Source organism: Calidris pugnax, unplaced genomic scaffold, assembly GCF_001431845.1.
Source record: "Calidris pugnax isolate Ruff unplaced genomic scaffold, ASM143184v1 scaffold134, whole genome shotgun sequence".
In the NCBI taxonomy this organism is placed as follows: domain Eukaryota; kingdom Metazoa; phylum Chordata; class Aves; order Charadriiformes; family Scolopacidae; genus Calidris; species Calidris pugnax.
In genome coordinates this window covers 1445707-1463910 of record NW_015090873.1, presented here as the reverse complement: position 1 = coordinate 1463910, position 18204 = coordinate 1445707, and the positions used below count along the sequence as shown (strand labels likewise).

The 18204-nt window shown below is 45.6% G+C and overlaps 1 protein-coding gene across 1 annotated transcript in view; it reads left to right on the top strand.

The window, feature by feature from the left end:
- Nucleotides 1-529: 529 nt before the first annotated feature.
- Nucleotides 530-18204, top strand: part of ALDH1A3 (aldehyde dehydrogenase 1 family member A3) — a 46083-nt gene continuing 28408 nt past the window's right edge. Inside the window, exons 1-6 of the mRNA XM_014946142.1 lie at nt 530-658; nt 4217-4321; nt 10280-10420; nt 12704-12833; nt 14177-14238; nt 16941-17069. Coding sequence (XP_014801628.1) covers nt 554-658; nt 4217-4321; nt 10280-10420; nt 12704-12833; nt 14177-14238; nt 16941-17069 — 672 coding nt within the window. The 5' untranslated portion in view covers nt 530-553. The remainder of the gene's footprint in view (nt 659-4216; nt 4322-10279; nt 10421-12703; nt 12834-14176; nt 14239-16940; nt 17070-18204) is intronic.

The following is an 18204-nucleotide window of genomic DNA, read 5'->3' as shown; positions in this document are numbered from 1 at the left end:
CGACTGATGGTCACCTCCAAGCTGAGGGGTCTGTGGCCTGGCAGACCTCCCCTCCACCAGGGGCCTGAGGGGAGGCCTGAGGGGAGAGCTGCATGGCCTGGCAGACCTCCCCTCCACCAGGGGCTTGAGGGGAGTCCTGAGGGGAGAGATGCAGGGAGCCATGATGGGGGGAGTCCTGAGGGTGACTCCTGAAGGGGACTCCTGAGGAGAACCCCGAGGGGGAGCCATGAGGGGAGTCCTGAAGGGATCTCCTGAGGAGAACCCTGCGGGGGAGCCATGAGGGGAGTCCTGAGGGTGACTCCTGAAGGGGACTCCTGAGGAGAACCCTGCGGGGGAGCCATGAGGGGAGTCCTGAGGGGAGCCCTGAGGAGAACCCTGAGGAGAACCCTACAGGGACCCCTGAGGAGAGGCGCGAGGGGAGCCCCGCGGGGAGCGGCGGCGGTGGCGGCGGCCCGCTATGGGGGCGGGCGGCGGCGGCCGGCGCGCGGCGCTCTTAAGGCGGCGCGGCGGGCTGACAGCGGCAGAGGGTGGTGCGGGTTCGACGGCGGGGGCCATGGCCGCCCTCAACGGCGCCGTGGAGAACGGGCAGCCTGACAGGAAGGTGCCGCCGTTGCCACTGCCGCGGCCCCTGCGGAACCTGGAGGTGAAGTACACCAAGGTGAGCCGGCGAGGGGGAGTGGGTGGCGGGCTTAGGCTGCGGTGTCACGGGTGCTTGGTGGAGTCAGGCTGGTGGTGAGGTGGTTTTTTTGTTAATATAAAACTTTCTCCTGCACTGTCATTTTTCTTAATCTTTTCAGTTCCTCCTGCTGCCCTAGGCAGTGTGTTTATGGGGATGTAAGTGTGGTTGAGTGACTGGGGCAAGCAGGTGACTAGAGAATCTGCTGTCGCCCCACTCCCTAAGGCCCCAAAAAACAACTTTTTTTTTAGAAAAAAAAAAACCAAAACAAATTTGTAGCATAGCTCTGCGTGCCCGTGGGCTGTGGGCAGGCCCTGGTGCCACCCAGTGCCAGGCCTGCCGTGTGTGGGCTGTGGTGCCATGGTGGCCTGTCCCCTCCTGCTCACCCTGACGGCCATCTTCCCAAGCGCCCCGGGCAGCGCTCACAAACCCGCCTGGTAAATGCTGTTCACATCACGTTGGCGCTCAGCGGAATCGGATTTGGATGGGGTGAGCCCGGGCAGAGGCAAGAAGGGGTTTATCCGTGAGCAAGCCGCTTGCCTGGGTTGTGCTCGGCTGTCCTTGACCCAGCGTGAGGCTCCCCTGTGTGGGACAGGGCCTTTCGGGGAGGGGGCTCAGTGCCAGGGATGGGTTTGGGTCCTAATCCTGCAGGACTGGGCCTCGTGAAAGGCCTCTGTGACAGGGCTGGGGCCTCCCCAAGCTTCTGAAGAGAAGTGGTGCTCACCCATGCCTTGTCTGGTGGCTCGCTGGCCCAACAGAGCTCCTCCATGGCCTCCCTGGTGGGATGAGGGGTCGAACAGCAAGCCCACCAAACCCACACCTCTCTGCTCTCCATCAAGCTTCCCTTTAGGCAGATGCTCCCAACCTTTTGGATTTAACCGAAGGTTCCTGAGCTCGATAGCTCTGTCCATGAGAGGGGAGGCTGGTGTGGAGCTGAGCACTGGTGCAGAAATCCCTGTTCCCTGACGCAGCCGTAGCTCTGTGATAGCTGCGTTGCTTTTTGTTCCACGGCAGCCTGACCTGCTGTCCTGCGCAGTGGGGAAAATATCCCGGCTGGTTACGCTGCTAGGCAGTCTTGGCTGCCATAATTTGAACTATGTGGCTGGACTAAAGGACCTGCAGGGGCTGAGTGAGTGTATTAATTACTGTCCCATTTCTGTGTTAAGTATTTTTTGTCTTTTTTAAAAAAAGCAAAACTTGAAGTTCATTCTCTCGCAACAAGAAAGAGTAAACAGCGATATCTTACCCAGTGAGGTGTTGATTTCAATTATGCATCCGAGGTACTGAAACAGATTAAGAATTAGTGTTAATCACTGGACTAGATTAATTTTTAACATCCCAAATTTATCTACTTTTTCTTTGTAAGATAAACTTGTCATTTAGCAGCAAATTGGATCTGCAGCTGCTGATTGCAGAATGGCGTAATGCTGCACAAACAGCTCTTTCCTGCGTCCAAAATGGACACGGCCATTAGAGTTCTTCTTAAACATCCAAATGTTCTGGTTTTTGTTATTTTTATTGTTGTGAACACTTTTAAATACTCCTTAGGGATCTGATCCTGCAGCCGTGTATGTTTTAAAGCGCACTTTTTTTTTTATTCCCCAGAGTTTTGCCAGGGACTCTGTACACTAAAGGTATCAAGGTAGTCTCTTAAAAGTGGAAACTAATGTTAATTAAAGTGTGAATTTGACATATGATCTGATGCTCCCGGTGCATCTGAGAAAATAATGAGCAGCAGTCAGTTTTCATAAAACTGCAAGGGGTTTTCTAAAAGCTCTGAGTTTCACCAGATGTTTACAGCTGACAGCATGCTTTCCTCTGCTTAGCAGAGATTTTTATTTTCAGTTCTACCAGTTACGGGGCTGGGGGAGAGGGGAAAAAAATTTTCAACAAAGATCTTGCTTATAGAGCAGCTTAATGCTTGTCATGGATGTGTGATGGAAGTGATCTGTCCACAATTCCGTGTATCAAATCCTGGGTATGAAGCATGAACGGCTGATACGCTGCTCTGTTTGATTTCAACTTCTGGCACCAAAGGCTCGGGCTATGTGGTGTGATTCCCAGAATGATGCTAGCATATATGTTACATTTAAAACAGCCTGATCCTGTCACTCTTGTGTTTTACTGCTACTTATAGGAACATTGTTTTCCCATCTCAACCCTTTCACGTACAATTAATCTTGAATGCAGAGGAAAAATGGTATCCTTCCCCAGTCCTGAGTTTGCGAGCATGTACCTGATGCTGTATTTTTACAGTTCCTGTCACATCTCCCACACTTATAATGGGACTTTCTTCGTTAGTGAAACAAAGGAAAACTGAAGTTAAAATGTGGAACTGTTAAAATGCAGCGCTGGAGGTAGTTTAGGAGCATTAGCTTCAACTTAGTTAATATTTCTAACACTGTATCTTTTCTTGTGGCTTCATTTGGCAGCACTTTTGGCAAATTTCTTTCTCAGCCTGTCTGAAACAGGTGCGCCCAAAAGCGCAGCTTCTACGCCAGTAGTATCTCAGATACTTCTCTACAAAAATAGTAAGGAGAAATTTCTTTCAGGAAAAAGCTGCCCAAGGAAAGAAAACTATGACCCAAAGCAGTGGGAATTCCGAATGTAAGGGATGCAACATTAATCTCCTGGTGGTGTGTAGAGACTCATAAACAAGATTGCAAATGTGGATGGCTTCCAAGTAAAAGTACTTGCTTACAGCCGCTAACAGGCTACTAATAAAGATTACTTCATCTAATCTTACTTAAAGTATATTTATAAAATCTAACACTGCCAAGTTAGATCACAGTGTGGATAAGATGCATGTTGAATCAATTAATTGTATATAGGTATTCATGTTCTGTTTACAGTGGGTAACAACACTCTAGTATTTGATGCATTTTCAGTTACGCAACATTGGGACTGTTTGTTCTTGCTCTGGAAATGCAATATTTTGAAACACTTAAATCTTGTCACAGACGACTCCAAGTGACGTGGGAGGCTTGCTCTAGCCTGTGACAAGGCATGGTGGGGTAGAGCTGAGCCAGTACTTACCCTTCTCCCGTCAGTGCTTGGAGGGGGCAAGTCATGGAAGTAGCCCAGGGCAGGATACAAACAACCAAGTTATATTGTGTGCTGACATTTCAATTGTGGCATGTAACAAGGGGCTCCTTTTGCCTCAACCATACGAGTTTCTCTTGGTGTCTGCTTGCTGTTCCCATGGAGATGTATTTCAAAAACTGTCTGTTTCTCATTGCCAAATTATGGTGTTTTACTGTGTGGGCCCCATCCTCTGTCTTCCTCAAAACTAACTGGGTGCACGAAGGCTGTTTCATCAGTTCTCTGGCTCAGGTTCTAGTTTAGATAAATGCAGTCAGTATCGCAAACAGCCTCCCTGGGAGAGAGGCTGCACACAATTGGCTGCCATCAGGGGAAAATTAAGAGTCTCAGGACATTTGGGGAATACCTTTTCTTTTTTTTTTTTGCACTGCCTACATAAGTTTTTCTTTTTTTTTTTTTTTCCTCCTCCCCATCCCACTCCCTTTGCTGTCTCTTCAGATATTTATTAACAATGAATGGCACGAGTCTACAAGTGGAAAGAAATTCCCCACCTACAACCCTTCAACTCTGGAGAAAATTTGTGACATTGAGGAAGGAGACAAGGTAAGTGTTGTGGGAAAGACAGTAAAAAAGACAGTTTCCAAGGGGACTTCCTTTTGTAGGGAAGCACACAGAGGAAAAGCTGGCTTTTAACGACAACATACATCTGGCCAGAGTATGAGCTGGAGGTCTGGGATGCTAGATCTGCTCACAAATTACAGGGGGTGGGTGAGATCAGTCCTGTCCAATTCAGCAGAGTCACTTTCCCTGCTAGGAACTACCTGCTGAACGCTGTCATAGGCATGAGATTCAGCATTATTCTTATGTTATATACTGGAAAGAAGAAACCACTCTGAGGAAATAGCAATGATGGTGTGTGCACATCCCTGACAGAATGCGGGCCTCATGCTGGAAGTGGTTTCTACACAAGCTTTACAGCAGCCTGTTGGACACACTGAACTGAAACTTTTTTAAACACAATCAACAAATAACCTGAGTGCTTGAGGGAACTTAAGCTCAGTCATGCAAACACTGCCCCCTTACTGCTAGAAAACTGCAACTGGTGTCATGGGTTTTGGCCTCCTGCACAGATGTGGCAACTCTCAGTTAAAACCAAACCAGTGTCTGTCAAGAACTTTAGTAGTCCCTGGCCCTGGCATGCTTTAGATTAGCCTGGGATATAACTGCTTGGGTTTGGTAACAGTCTGAGGTAAGCAACAATCAGATGTGACATGTCTTGTCCAAAACAGCTCATCATGTATGGGTCAACTGGCCTGATCTACGGGAAAGAGCTGGCCCCAAAGCTGTCTTTTTGCAGTATGTCATGGGAAGGTGATTCATAGCTCCTCTGCTGTACCAGGGATTTGGCTGCTCATTGCTGTGGGCAGTAAGTGATGGGCAGCGGTGGCATTTCTGCCTGTGCTGTGGTATTTTTATTGGTATCTAAGCTTTGCCCAACACTTCTGGGGCCAAATGCCTGGTTTGCAGCCAGGTAGCTGCCTTGGGGATCCTTTCCTAGTAGGAGTGATACTAGTTAAGCAGGGACAATGTGTTTTCTGGTAATGTACTGTGTAGAGTATAAAGCCTGATCTTTCTGTAGGTGGGAACAAACTTGCTTGGCAATACAAGTCTCCAGCCTGTGTGCAAATAGTGTGTAAGGAAGCTGTTCTTTTTGGATCATACTAAACCAGCCTCTGAGACCTCTTCCCATGGGAGATCTGTGCATCCATGGGGCAATTACAGATTGAGGCAGAACCAAACACTATGTGTAATTTCTTTATACTAACTGGGTAGGACACAACTGTGTTTAATTGCAGTGGCATGTAAACAGTGGAGTTGAAGCTTACTCTGATGAAACTGTGTTTTGCTAGGCAGAAACCATGACGTTGTTATTGTTCCCTGGCCTAAGTGTCTCCTCAAGCAGTTACAGAGCATTACATGAGTATTTCAAGCCTGCTTCTTAATGACTTGGTTAAAGAAAATTGTTATGCAGGACTAAAAGGCCAGTTTTGCAGCTTGCCTCCTTGAGACTTGTCCCTGCCTGAATTCAAGGATAACTTTCAGCTTCTGGCTTGCACGAGGTTACTGTAAACCATTCCTTGGGACAGTCAGTGGAGCTCTCTGCCCGTGGATACTCAGCATAGTGCATAGAACAATTGCAGGCAAGAACATAAGTTATCTGCACCTTGGGTGTTGAAAGCCTCTTCTTTCACCCTTTTAATTCACACTTTAAAAAAACAGAAACCTACTTAGAGCAAAGAAAGTTATGGGGTTTTTTTTTTAAGGGACTGAGTGGGGTTAGACCTTGATCTGGATTAGTTGAAAGCAGAGTCACAGGTGAGAAGCATCCTGACCTAGCTGTTGGGCTGCTGGTGACACTTGACCACATCCCACTGTCCTCTGGCAAACTGAGTCCCCTGAGACTTCCTGTGCCCTGGATGAACATCCCCTTCTAGGTCTGTAACTCCAGCCTGTTGGAGTTACTGCAGAAAGTGGAGAGTTGTGTTTGGTGGTGCTTTCCAATGTCTTGTCCCCATGTGCCACTACATGTGGTTGTGCTGGTCAGTACCACCACAGTTGGTGGCAGTTTCAGGTATTGGCTGTAGCTGTGCTGTGCCACAGTAGGCTCTGCCTTCATAGCAGGCTGGGAGGAGGGCTCCACTTTCCTGTCCCTGAGCAGAAACTTGCCCCTCCCTGGACATGCAGAGTGTATTTTGCTTAGGCTGCATGTGAGGGGTGGGAATTTGGCAGCTGATATCTCAGCGATGACAATTTAGTCCGGTGCTGAAACTTGGCCAATGCTTCATGAGGCCAGGAGCAAAGGTTTTGTTGTTTGTTCTTTAGTTGCGGAATTTAAGACAGAATTACCCTTGATGGGATAGTTGGGGGGATAAAGGAAAGTCTTGTGTGAAAAAAGCAGCACTGAAAATAAAATGGCAAATGCTTCCACTGGATAGTTGGAGGCTTTTTGCCTCCCAAACAATGGGTTAGTGTCCAAGTAATTGCCAGGTTGATAACAGACTTCTGCCCTCAGTGAATAGTGCAGCTCCAGAACTTCCACCCTGTCTTGGTGTTACCATGTGAAGGCAAAAATACTTGCACCGTTGTAATTTCTCTGGTGCTGTCGATAACACTTGAAGACAGACTTTTTTCTTCTAGCAGCTTGCTAACGTCCACCAAAGGTAGGGGGAAAGGTGCTCCATCCTCAAAGAAGTGCCCAGCTCAGTTGGCTGCCACAGACAGTGGGCAGCAGGTCCACAGGTGGGTCCCTTGAGCAGACTTGACACTGTAGAGCATCTCTCATGATCATTTCTAAGCAGTTCACTCTCCCGTGTGGCTCTTTGAAGGTTTGTTAAGAGGGTTTTGTTCACAGTCATCCTGCCCCCCTCAGATTGCAGTGGCAGGCTGAGGTAAGAGGTTGGAGGGAATAGTGTTCCCTACCGCAGACTTGCAATGCCCTCAGTAATGGTTTTGGACACTTTAGACTGTTAAGATGCTGTTTGTAGCTGTTTTGAACTTGGGCTCAAAAACTGGAGCAGCACAATGTGCAGACTGTTTGCAGGGGAGCAGGTCGAAGAGCCTCTTCTAATTGAGAAACTGTGGCATGTTCATGCTCTATGTCAGAAAGGTGCCTTTCCAAAGATGTGCACAGTGGAGGCTTTTTAAAAGTTAGTAATTGAATTGAAGAAAGATGACCTCCACTAGGTGTGCTCCATCCCTGGCACGTCTCCTTACCGGCCAAACTGAAACAGTGTTGGGCACACTGAAGCAGGACAAGGTGCTTTTGCAGTTATTTTTCCCTACCCACAGCTAGTGGAGTGATGGTCTTGGCTGTGCTCTGCAGGCTGCTGCTGAGGCAGGAGAAAGGAAAAAGGGACAAACTAGAAATGGAGCAGCGATGAGCAGGACTTGAGGTGGAGGAGGTAGCTTAGAACAAAGAACAGTGTGAGTTTGTTCAGGGGAAAATGGTATGCGGTTGTGTAACTGGGGGTTGTATCATAATGCAAACATCCAGGGTGGGTATGAAGGTTTGCAGGCATTTCCCAACGCTGCAATGCTTGACTTTGCAATCTTAATATTCTCTTAGTGGAGTTCTTTATGTAACACTCGGTAAGTCTGTATAGATCAGAAGTGCTCACCAGGATGCACGGACCTCCTCCTTGTGGTTTTGTACACCACAGTGTCCCTGGCACCTTGACAGTTAGGAGTCTCTCTGTCACGCATTGTGCCTACCTATTGCAACACGCCTGCAATGAACATGCCATTCAGACTCCCCTAATGCCTAGTCATAACAGGATGGATTAAGAATGGCATTTCAGCCTTCCTGAAGAATTTCCTTGTTTTTGCTGGTCTCTCAGGCCTATTGCGGCTGTGCAGGCTCACAAGATCTCACTTGGTGGTGCTACCCCTGAGGGTGTTTAGGGAAAGCCTTTTAGCTTGTGTGGTAGTAACTGCAGTCTCCAAGATGCTATGTGTGTCCAGTGTGTCTGAGTAAAGAGACAAGAATGAAGACTACTAGTATTTGCAGGAGCTGCAGCTGGGCTCAGGTGTTCCTGTATCGAGAGGATGGGGAAGATCTGGGCATGCACTGAAGGCCTCTGCCCACAAAGCCATCTCATCCCTGTTCCTGTGAGTGCCAGAGTGGTTGGAAGTCCCTCAGAACCAAAGACCTACTGCATTGTGGCCTTTGCCACTGCAGAGCCAATGCTCTGCACGTCAGTGCTCCCAGCCTGGTCACAGAAACTAATGAGCTAAGGGAAGACTTGTTTAAACCTGACACACTTCTTGTGTTTCTTTGCCTGCTTTGTCACATAAAATATTGCCTTCTTTCAGCTTTCAATGTTTCTTCATTCCAGCAGGCAGGATGGGGAGTACATAAGCGTGCAGTGGCTGGTGGTGCCTTCTGGGATGTGCCAGTTTAAATATGGATCAGCTCAACTGAAGCAGATCATTTTGAAGGCCCGTTCTGCCTGTGGGTGATGGGCCCCAGGCAGGGCCCAGCCACTGTGCACAGGCAGGTGCTTGTTACCTCTGCCTCGCCAACACCCTTGCTTGGCCAGAGCCATTCTTAGCCCCTTGTTGGCCCCTTGTAATGGCACAAGTTTCCTCCAACAGTTTCCCCAATAGTGTCCTTCCAAAAGGGTGGGGTTCTTCTCCTGGCAGTATAGGGCAGACTGTTTTAGAGCTGCGTAATCTTCTTGTAAAGAAAAGGAGCTGAATTTAGTCTAAGGTGCCATTTCAGTGGGTGATGATTCATTTTTCTCAACGAACTTTTGTTTTAAGAAGGCAAGATGTCTCCCCATAACACTTTTCTTGGTTGAGCACTGCACATTTCCCCATGAGGGGAGAATGGCCAGACCTTGTTGGATCAGTGCAGAGGCTTAGTAATTGCATCCAGACAAGACTTGAGATAAGACACAAATGAGAGCAACTTGAAGTGCTATGAAGAGCGATCAAGGCCTGAAACCCTCCCTCCTTTCCCACCCCCTTGAGCCACATATTGTGGTGGGGTGCGAGTTCTCCATAAGCTGAAATGAGGCACGGGCTGTGCCAGACATTACATAGAACAGGATTCTGTCCAAAGCTGGGGTGAAGCATGCTTTATGTATGCTTGGGGTACAGCCTTGGCCTTGTGGATGTTGATGGCGGCGTTCCCATTGACTTCACTGGGTCGGGAGGTTGCCCTAAGCTTCACTTTTTTTAGTCAATGCATGTGGGAAGAAGGGAGGAGTTCAGGGTATACTGTGGCCAGAGCAAATGCACGAAGGCTCTCTGGAGGTGGTGGTGGTGTGGGGAGAGGGGGATTTGCTCCTCGTGTGAGTGGTGATTTGGGTAAATGGGGTTAGATTTGGTCCAGAGCATGGTAAAGCGGTTGGGAGATGAAGGGAGCGTGGTACTAAGTCTGTGTAGGTGAAATGCCTTTATCATAGCACTGAACAACAAAACTCTTCTCATCTTGTAGAATTATTCTGGAAGTGTGATCTGGGATCTAAGGGAGCTTTTTTTAGTGTTTTGACTGTTACTGGCATGGGGTCCAGTGAGACTGTATGGTGGGATCTGAGCTGTGATTGTTCCCCTGGATAAAACTGTGCTATTTCTCGTGGGGGACTTTCCTTTCCACACTGGTTCAGAGGAGGATGATTCATGCAGGCCAATGGCCTGTCATGCTTAGGGAAGCTGTAATGGGAACAGAATTGGGATCCTGTTTCTTCATCTTCCTCCAGTGTCACTTCCATCCTGGACGGGCAGAAAAAGAATTCTGGATTATTGTATAAACATGCTAGTTGCATAAAATTACTCTATTGGTACTCTCACCCCAAGGTTGTTTATAAGCCCAGGCTAAATCCAAAACTTATTGCAGGCTTGGGTCCAAATCCAGGAGTAAAATGAAAGTGGCTTTGTCAGATAACTTGGTCTTAGCCACTACAGCATCATCTAGGAAGCAGCCTGATGGAGTTTCTGTGCTGTTGTCCAGCTCCTTCCTTGTAACCTAAGGTTTTCTTGTGTATGTGGCTGCTCTAGCCTGATGTGGATAATGCGGTGGAAGCAGCGAAGGCAGCATTCCAGAGGGGGTCTCCGTGGAGACAGATGGATGCCCTAAGCAGAGGACGACTCCTGCACAAGCTGGCTGATCTTCTTGAGCGAGACAGAGTCATCCTGGCAGTAAGTACTGTGAGCGGTGATAAACGAGCAACAGTTGGCTGACAACTCAGCTCCAACCCTCTGATTTTGCTGCATCCATATCTACCTAATGTTTTCTTTTCTCTCCCTTCATGAAGGGCAGAAGAGTCCATGCAGGAGTCATGGCTTATCTTCCTCATTCTGCAGGATGATTTTAGAAGAAGGCTTTTAGTTCTTCTATATAGTTGATGACTTCTCCAAAACTTCAGTTAGTTATTGAAGTGATTATAGATATTAATACTTAGATTTTCAAAGAAATACACGTATTCTTTCTTAGTTTGTCATCAATGTTCATAGCTGTCTCTCAGTTCCTAACTAAAAAACAAACAAAACCAACCCAAACAAACAAAACCTGCCAAAACAAACAAAAAAAAAACAAAAACCAAGCAAAAAAACCCAAAACAACCAACCAAAACCCAACATAAACCAAATAAAAAAAAAAAGGCCACAAGACTACAACTGAGTCGATCCTTCTTTACTACAAAAATGCAAGGCTGGTTTGACTTCTTTGCGAGTTGCTTCCCCTAAAATGGGGGGCTGGAAAGAGGATCTTTCGCTTGCTGGATGTCATCCAAAGTTTAAAATGTGTGTAAGTGGGAACTGTTTCTTTCCCTACTGAGTGTACTGGCTCAGGAAAAATCTCTTTATAGCCATGAAGCCGTGTTAACTTGGATTTCTGCACTGAAGAACTTTTGCTAATGAGTCCCCATCCTGTCCTGAAGGAGCCCTTCTGGTGCAGAAGGAGGGGAGTAGGACCCAAGCTAAAATGTGCTGCAGTTAGTAGAAGCAATTAAACTCTATGGGCCTTGGACATCTTTCCAAATCACGCCCACGGATACTTGCATCTCCCAGCTTAGAGCTGCTATCAGTCCATATCTAAGATCTTGGATCTGAGCACTCACCAGTTCAATGCTGCACTTTGGTGCTGCTTATCTTCAGGGGAAGGGTGTTTATGATGTTCAGTGCTCTTGGGTATCTTTAAGTTCCTGAGCTGATGCCCCCCTGAGGTCAGTAGGGCTTAACATACGTGGGGTGTGCTTAGGAGCCCATACTTGCATGACTAATTTGAGCTGGATCTCTTTCTTTAACACAGTGTCTCCTAACCACATGACAGTCTCCAGTTTCAGCAGGACAAAACTGAAAAATCCAGGTCTGAAGGCAGTTCTGGCCAGCAAATAAAAGGGAAGAAAAAATATAAATGTATTTGTGTGTGAATACACCCTGTTCATTTTCTGCTCACTTTTTGATGTGACTTCAGAGGACCCCCCTTTTCCATAAATCAAGACACTCATTTCAAGCTTTCTGCTGTCCTTCTGATCTGGGAGGGCTTGTTTGGCATTGTTATTTTCACTGCAGAGAGCCAGCTGAAGCTGCCTTGGCTGCATGCTAAGTAATGACTTATAAAAATCAGTTGGTTTAGCAGACATTCAGAGTGGATAACAATCCTAGTCGTTCCAAGGGGAATGTCTGTTCGAGTGCTGTTTGGACCCTAATGTCTGTGGAAGATGACAGGGTATGACTTCATATGTAAACAAAGATGTTTCAATCTACCAAGGGATAGTACTTCCTTTATGGACGTGCTTGCCATTTGCACCAATATCCCCTTTAATGACCTGAGTACAGAACAAAGCATTCACTGAGCTAATGTCCAGAACAGTGCGAAGGACACGGGCTGAGACTGGACTTCATTTAGAGCTGCTCAGCATCAGTGAAGCAACTTCTCCCTTGCCTTAGTCTCAGTGCAGATCTGAGCCCAAAGGTTACTTTACCGGAATTCTGTAAAAAATGTGGTTTCTATCATCCCATGGACAAAAGAGGCTTTTCAGAGGTTACTTCTAGGACTATGAAGTAGACTTCCAAATAAAAGGAAAGTGGGTCTGACTGATTTCAGTGACACCATCTGGAATCCAGAACATCTGTCTTGGAGGGTCAGTTATGGTGAAGTCATGACACACATCATTTCTGACCGGTGCCCCAGATCACAGCCCTGTATCCCACCCACAGCTGCCACCTTGGGGCTTTCAGAAGATGCACTTTAATTGCAACTGCTGAACAAAGTGACTTCTGTAAGCATCAGGGTTATTGGGTCTAGTCTCCCTTCTATCTTATTTGTATTAGCAAGCTCATTCCTTAAAGGGAAGGCAACTCCATCTCTGCAGCACAAGGCAAAATAAAATTGATAAGGAGTTTCTCTAAACGCTTTTTTTTTTTTAAAGAAAAAAACATTGATTCATCTGACAGTGCATCCAATTTGTTTTTTTTCAGACTCTGGAAACTATGGACACAGGCAAACCTTTTCTGCAGGCTTATTTCATTGACCTGGAAGGCTGTATAAAAACACTCCGATATTACGCTGGATGGGCTGATAAAATTCAGGGCAGAACTATCCCAGTGGGTAAGTTCCTTCAGACCCAGTTTCAGAGCTGGCATGGGGTCAGGCTTGAGAGGGTGGTGCATGGAAAGGCAGGCTTCTGAAAACCTGCAAAAATAGCCTTGTATTTCCTTTCTATCTCAGGATGTGTTTTAAGTAGATGTGTTTCAAGTTTTAAACTAATGGGAGAACAATGTGAATACCTGGATCGATCTCTGGAAAATAATGGATGGACTCTTTTGTTGCTTTTTTAATAGAGAAACCTTTTTGGTTTAAATTCTGAGCTCTTGGAGAGGCCGTGACACTTGAAAAAGGTTTCTCAAAGTGTTTCCTAGGCTGCAGAGCCAGAGCAGCTGCACTGCACTGTTGTGGCAGGGATGGGGCAAACTCTTTGGCTCAGCTATACAACTTCAAATATGGTTTTGAGGAGAACAAGTAAAGACAATGGATGCCCATGTGGCACGATGAGCAATACGGTGTCTTGTCAAAATCAGCCTATTTTGTCCTTGCAGAGGGGTGATCACTGAGGCTATATGAAGGACAGGCACTGCAGACAAAAATTAGTCAACAGAGGAAGGGCTCTGGAGAGCTGAACTAGTTCAGCCTGTGCAGTCAGCAAAGGCAGCGATGCCAGTCATAGAAACTGAGATCTGGCACCCTCGTTCAGAGTAACATGAAGCTTTGCTGGTCTGGACACTGCTTGGTGGTCCTGATTTGAGATCACTTCCCAAAACTGTAATTAGAAATGTTCATGTTTTCTGTCAGATCTTCTCAATGAAACTTGGTTTTCCACAAGAATGAATTTGTAAGGAAAATGTTCTTCTTGCTCTCTTTTTGAAAGAGTAGTAGCAGCATTTTAAGATGAATGGTATTACTTTAGTCCCAGAGTTTAATCTTTTTGTGATTTCTTACCAGAAATGCAATTTCTGTTACACTGAATACGATTTCTGTACAAAATGGGTTTAAAAGCTCTCTCCCTCAGGGAAATAAGTGCTTTGCTTCTTTCAGTGAGACAAAATCTGAATGAAACCTGTGCTTGCTCTTCAGTGTGGTAGGGAGTTATCCTCCACCTTAGCCCTCAATACAGGCAGATTGCAGAAGGAATTGAACCCCTGGTTTTAAAAGGCTCCACTGTGAATGTAAGCAGCATTTGGCTTTCGAGCTAACACAAGACCTGTTCTCAAACAGGTCTTCATGCACCTGGAATGTCCCAAAGGCATGAGTTAAGATGAACAAATACAAGGTTCTTTTTCTAATATGGTTTCTGTTCTGGGCCCAACCTGCTTGTGTGCTGTTATCTTACACTCTTTTTTGCAGAAAGCAAGGATTTTGACTGTTCTTTGTTCCTTTATTCTTTTGTCTTGCAGATGAAAATTTTGTCTGTTTCACGAGGCACGAACCGATGGGTGTCTGTGGAGCTATAACTCCAGTAAGTAGCAGTGATGGTGCCCTGCACTGGAAGAAGTACACATGCATTCCCCATCTTACACTGCAGCCATTTGCTTCCTAGTTAAGTACAGCTGTTCTGCAGGGAACTCCCATCTCAGTTGCCTGATGTAGTTTTACCCCCATGCCAATTGCTCTTGGCAACACAAAGTCATCTGCAATGGAAGGGTGGGTCTCCTAATCAGATGCTCTGTTCCTCTCTAAGGCTGACACCACTCACCAGAGACCAGACAGAGCTCTCTGACTCTTGCACTGCTGGGACAACCATCCTATCATTACATATGCCTTGTGCTGATGCATAGTTTTTGAGTTTTAAATCATATCTATTATTAATAACCCCTGGCTGTTCTCTGAGCTTTCTGTGATTAAATCTCACTGAATAGTTCTTTTCCATGAGGTCTCATTCTCTGCTGAGGGGACAGTGTGTCTAGTTCTTGGAATACCTCCAGTTTTAGTGTGTGTTGCTTGCTCTGTTTAAACAGCCAGCCAGGAAGACTTTAGAGCTACATGGGAGACACAGTTTGTTCCTGTTTGGTTGTAAAATGCTTTGAATGTGGTAACCCAGAGGCCATGAGGCACATGGTGGTATGCCAAGATTCTGTCTTTGGATACTTGGATCAATAAGAGTCCACGGAAGACTTTTACCTTTGGGATAAGGTTATATGAGAGACTGAAAGAAATGCATATGAGGTATTGCATTTGCTGGACTCTGGGAATACCAGATCTGGACCAGTTCACAAAGATACCTGGGGAAATTTTGCTTTTTCCATCAGCAGGACTGAGCTTATACCCCCAGTGATGAGATGGTACTGACTGTTTAGCAATGCCAGGGTGAGGCAAAGCAGGAGATGGTCAGAACTAGTTATCAGGCATTTGGCTCAATGACTCCTGCACAGCTTTTCTGGCTGAACAAGCAATGTGACTGCTTGTGAGCAACTAAAATTTGTGACAAGATCAAAACATCTGGTTCCTCACACCGATCACCAATTAAAAGGTATCTCTCTGGCACGCTTCAGACACCTTTGGCACTCAGCAATACTTTTGGAAACTATCCCTTCAAAAGCCAACATGTAGGATGCTTTGGAGGGCCACTAAAAAGGGAAACAGGAGGACTTCTAATATTTCAGATTGACCCTACATCAGCAGTAAATGCAACAGAAATTGCAGAATCAAGTATGACTCAAGTTCAACGCTGTGTTTGTGAAAATGATGATTGGGGTCAACAAAACCACATCTCTCTTCATTTCACTTAGAACAAATCCCCTCCAATTTTTTTCCAGTTTGATCTGTAGCACCAACAGTCTGTCGGTTTGTATATTCCTTCTTGATTTAATGAGATTCTGATACTATTCTGCATATGTCTTCCGAGACCAATTAACAAGCCTCTCTTTTTCCTGTGGCTTGACTATATTTAAACCAATGTTCTTAGCAAGGGAAGTTGTTAGAAAGTGCAGCTTATGACTGAGCTTTATCCCAAGGTGATATCACGAGGCAGCCCTGGAGTCCTTTACTGGTACTTTCACCAGCCGCTCTGCAGCGGAAAGCTCCTAATGGAGTTATGTCATGCTCTGAAAGTGTAGAAAAGTAGTGTGGGTGTGAATGGCTCAAGCTGCAAAGTCAGGCCTTCAAGAAGGCTTAGGAGAAAAAGACAAATGGGCAAATCATGGGATGTAGCCATTGGAGAAGATCACTGAGATAAAACAGGTCTGGGAAAGAAGGAGCGTCAAGTCGAAGAATAACACATTAGACTAAATTCTGCTTTGTCTCGAGGCTGCTGGGTTAGAGCAGAACTCATCTCTTAAAAGCTACACTGCTAATTTATTTGTAAGTGTGAATTTGTGGATTCCTAACATATTTGGCTTCTTTGTCGATAGCTGAAGGCCCTTGGCTTGAGCCTTGACAAGAAGTCTCCTTACCGTTGGCCTGCTTCCATCATCCCTAAAGCAGCATTAATTATTTTTAATGAAGAAATCCTTTCTGCTGCCAAATGACCTTTCTGAGATTCAGTGTGAGCTAGATTTTTCCACTTCTTGCTTAGGCTCCAAGATCTACAAATACACATGACCATGAAAGAGATTAGCTCAGAGGAAACTGATGTGGACTGGTTCCTAATTCCAAATAAGAAAACTAATTGGAAAGGAGCGATTTACAATTTGAAGGGAGTATAAGACCTCCCTTGGATTTCCATGAGTGAACAACCCATTGCAGTTTCCTAGTTATAAACCTGGAATTGAATGATATTGTGTAACTCCTAGCTATTCAGCCAATACATAACACATAAAAACGAGTTTTTTTCAATGAGCGGTTGCACCCTTTAATTCCCTCATACGAGGATGTTGTACAAAAGTGATGCATCAGAACATTGCCTGATCTCTGTGAACTGCCAAAATCCTATACAAAGTGTGATCAAAGTCCTGTAAAGAATGAGGTCACATCGTGCAGAGGTTTGTCTGATTTACAGGATTAACTTGAGGACTGCCAGCAATATTTGGGATCTCTGGGGAAAATCAAGGAAGTTATACTCCGTGGTCCAAGCAGCGCAGTATTGTGAGCAGCCCTTTTTCTTTGTGGCTGTCCTCCCAGTTGCTTCTTTCTCCCTGAGATGTGTGAAGGTGGAGAAAATGCTGTGTGGAAGTGAGTAGGTGACTGTGCCGGGTTGATCTGACCAACTTTGTGTTCTTGCAGTGGAACTTCCCGTTGCTAATGCTAGTTTGGAAGATGGCACCGGCGCTGTGCTGTGGAAACACTTTGGTTATTAAGCCAGCTGAACAAACTCCTCTCACGGCTCTGTACATTGGCTCACTGATCAAGGAGGTAAGGAAATCTCAACATCCCATCTAGGTACTGTTCTTTGAAGGTCATAAGCAAGGCTGTGTTTTGAATTGGCTGGTGTAAATTTTTAGGCTTTAAAGATGTTAAAGGCTCACAGAGGAAAGTGAGAACAACCTCTGTCTTCGGTGTTTTCTTACAAAGGCCTTCCTGACTGGCAGTGGCTAGCTGGGAGGTAGCAAAGATCACAAAACCTGTGGGTTTTTCTTCTTTCTCAGGAAGTTGCAGAGAGAAAAAAAAGGGTATTTTTATTCTCCTGCCTTGTTGTCCCTTCTCCCAAATGAGGGAAACACTACAGCTCAGTTTTATTACACAATGGGGCAAAAAAAGAGTGTGATTAGACAGCAGTATTGAGTTCATACCATTTTTAACTGGGGTAATTCAACCAAGACAGAGTGCCGTAGGAAACAATTCTTCGTAATTTCTGTGGTTCATAGAACAATTCAGCTACATCTGGCCTTTAAAGCCAACTTGATACTGACATAAAGGGGAGATCATAGGTTGGAAATTTAAAAGGTTGGTTTAGGGCTTGTTAGGTGCCCTCAGATTTATTAATCATACACAGGTGGTGGGAGGTGCACAGTACCTTCCAGGACTTTCTAGATCTACGTATGTGCTTTTAGCTTTCAGCTTTCTGTATCTACATATATGACTAATTATGAGCAAAACTAGAAGGGTCCTAGATATGCTTTTTCCTCTCAGCTGAAGAATTCTGTTTGTTAGGCTCAGTATAAAGATAATGATGATTTTGTCTGTTCTTGGTTTAGCCTGGGAGAAAATTGAAGGATGAATGTCAGGAAAGGCAGTGCAAAAATACTACCAGTTAAGTATCTGCTTAATTAATTGACTTAACAAGATGAGTGAGCATAGGGTGCAGTTTTCATGACTTCTAGCTAGCCCTGCCACACCACTGCTTTTTCACTCTGACATACAGCTCCACAAACACAGGCGTAGCTTTCCCTCAAAAAGCCATTCAATTCTGATGAAATTAATTTTTTAGCTGAAATTCTAAGCTGCCTTTTTCTCACAGTTCCCCTTCAAGGCAGAAATGTAATTAGAGCAGAATAATTTTATTTGAAGATGTTCCTTTCTCCACCCAAAATTAGCTAAATTCTTTGCA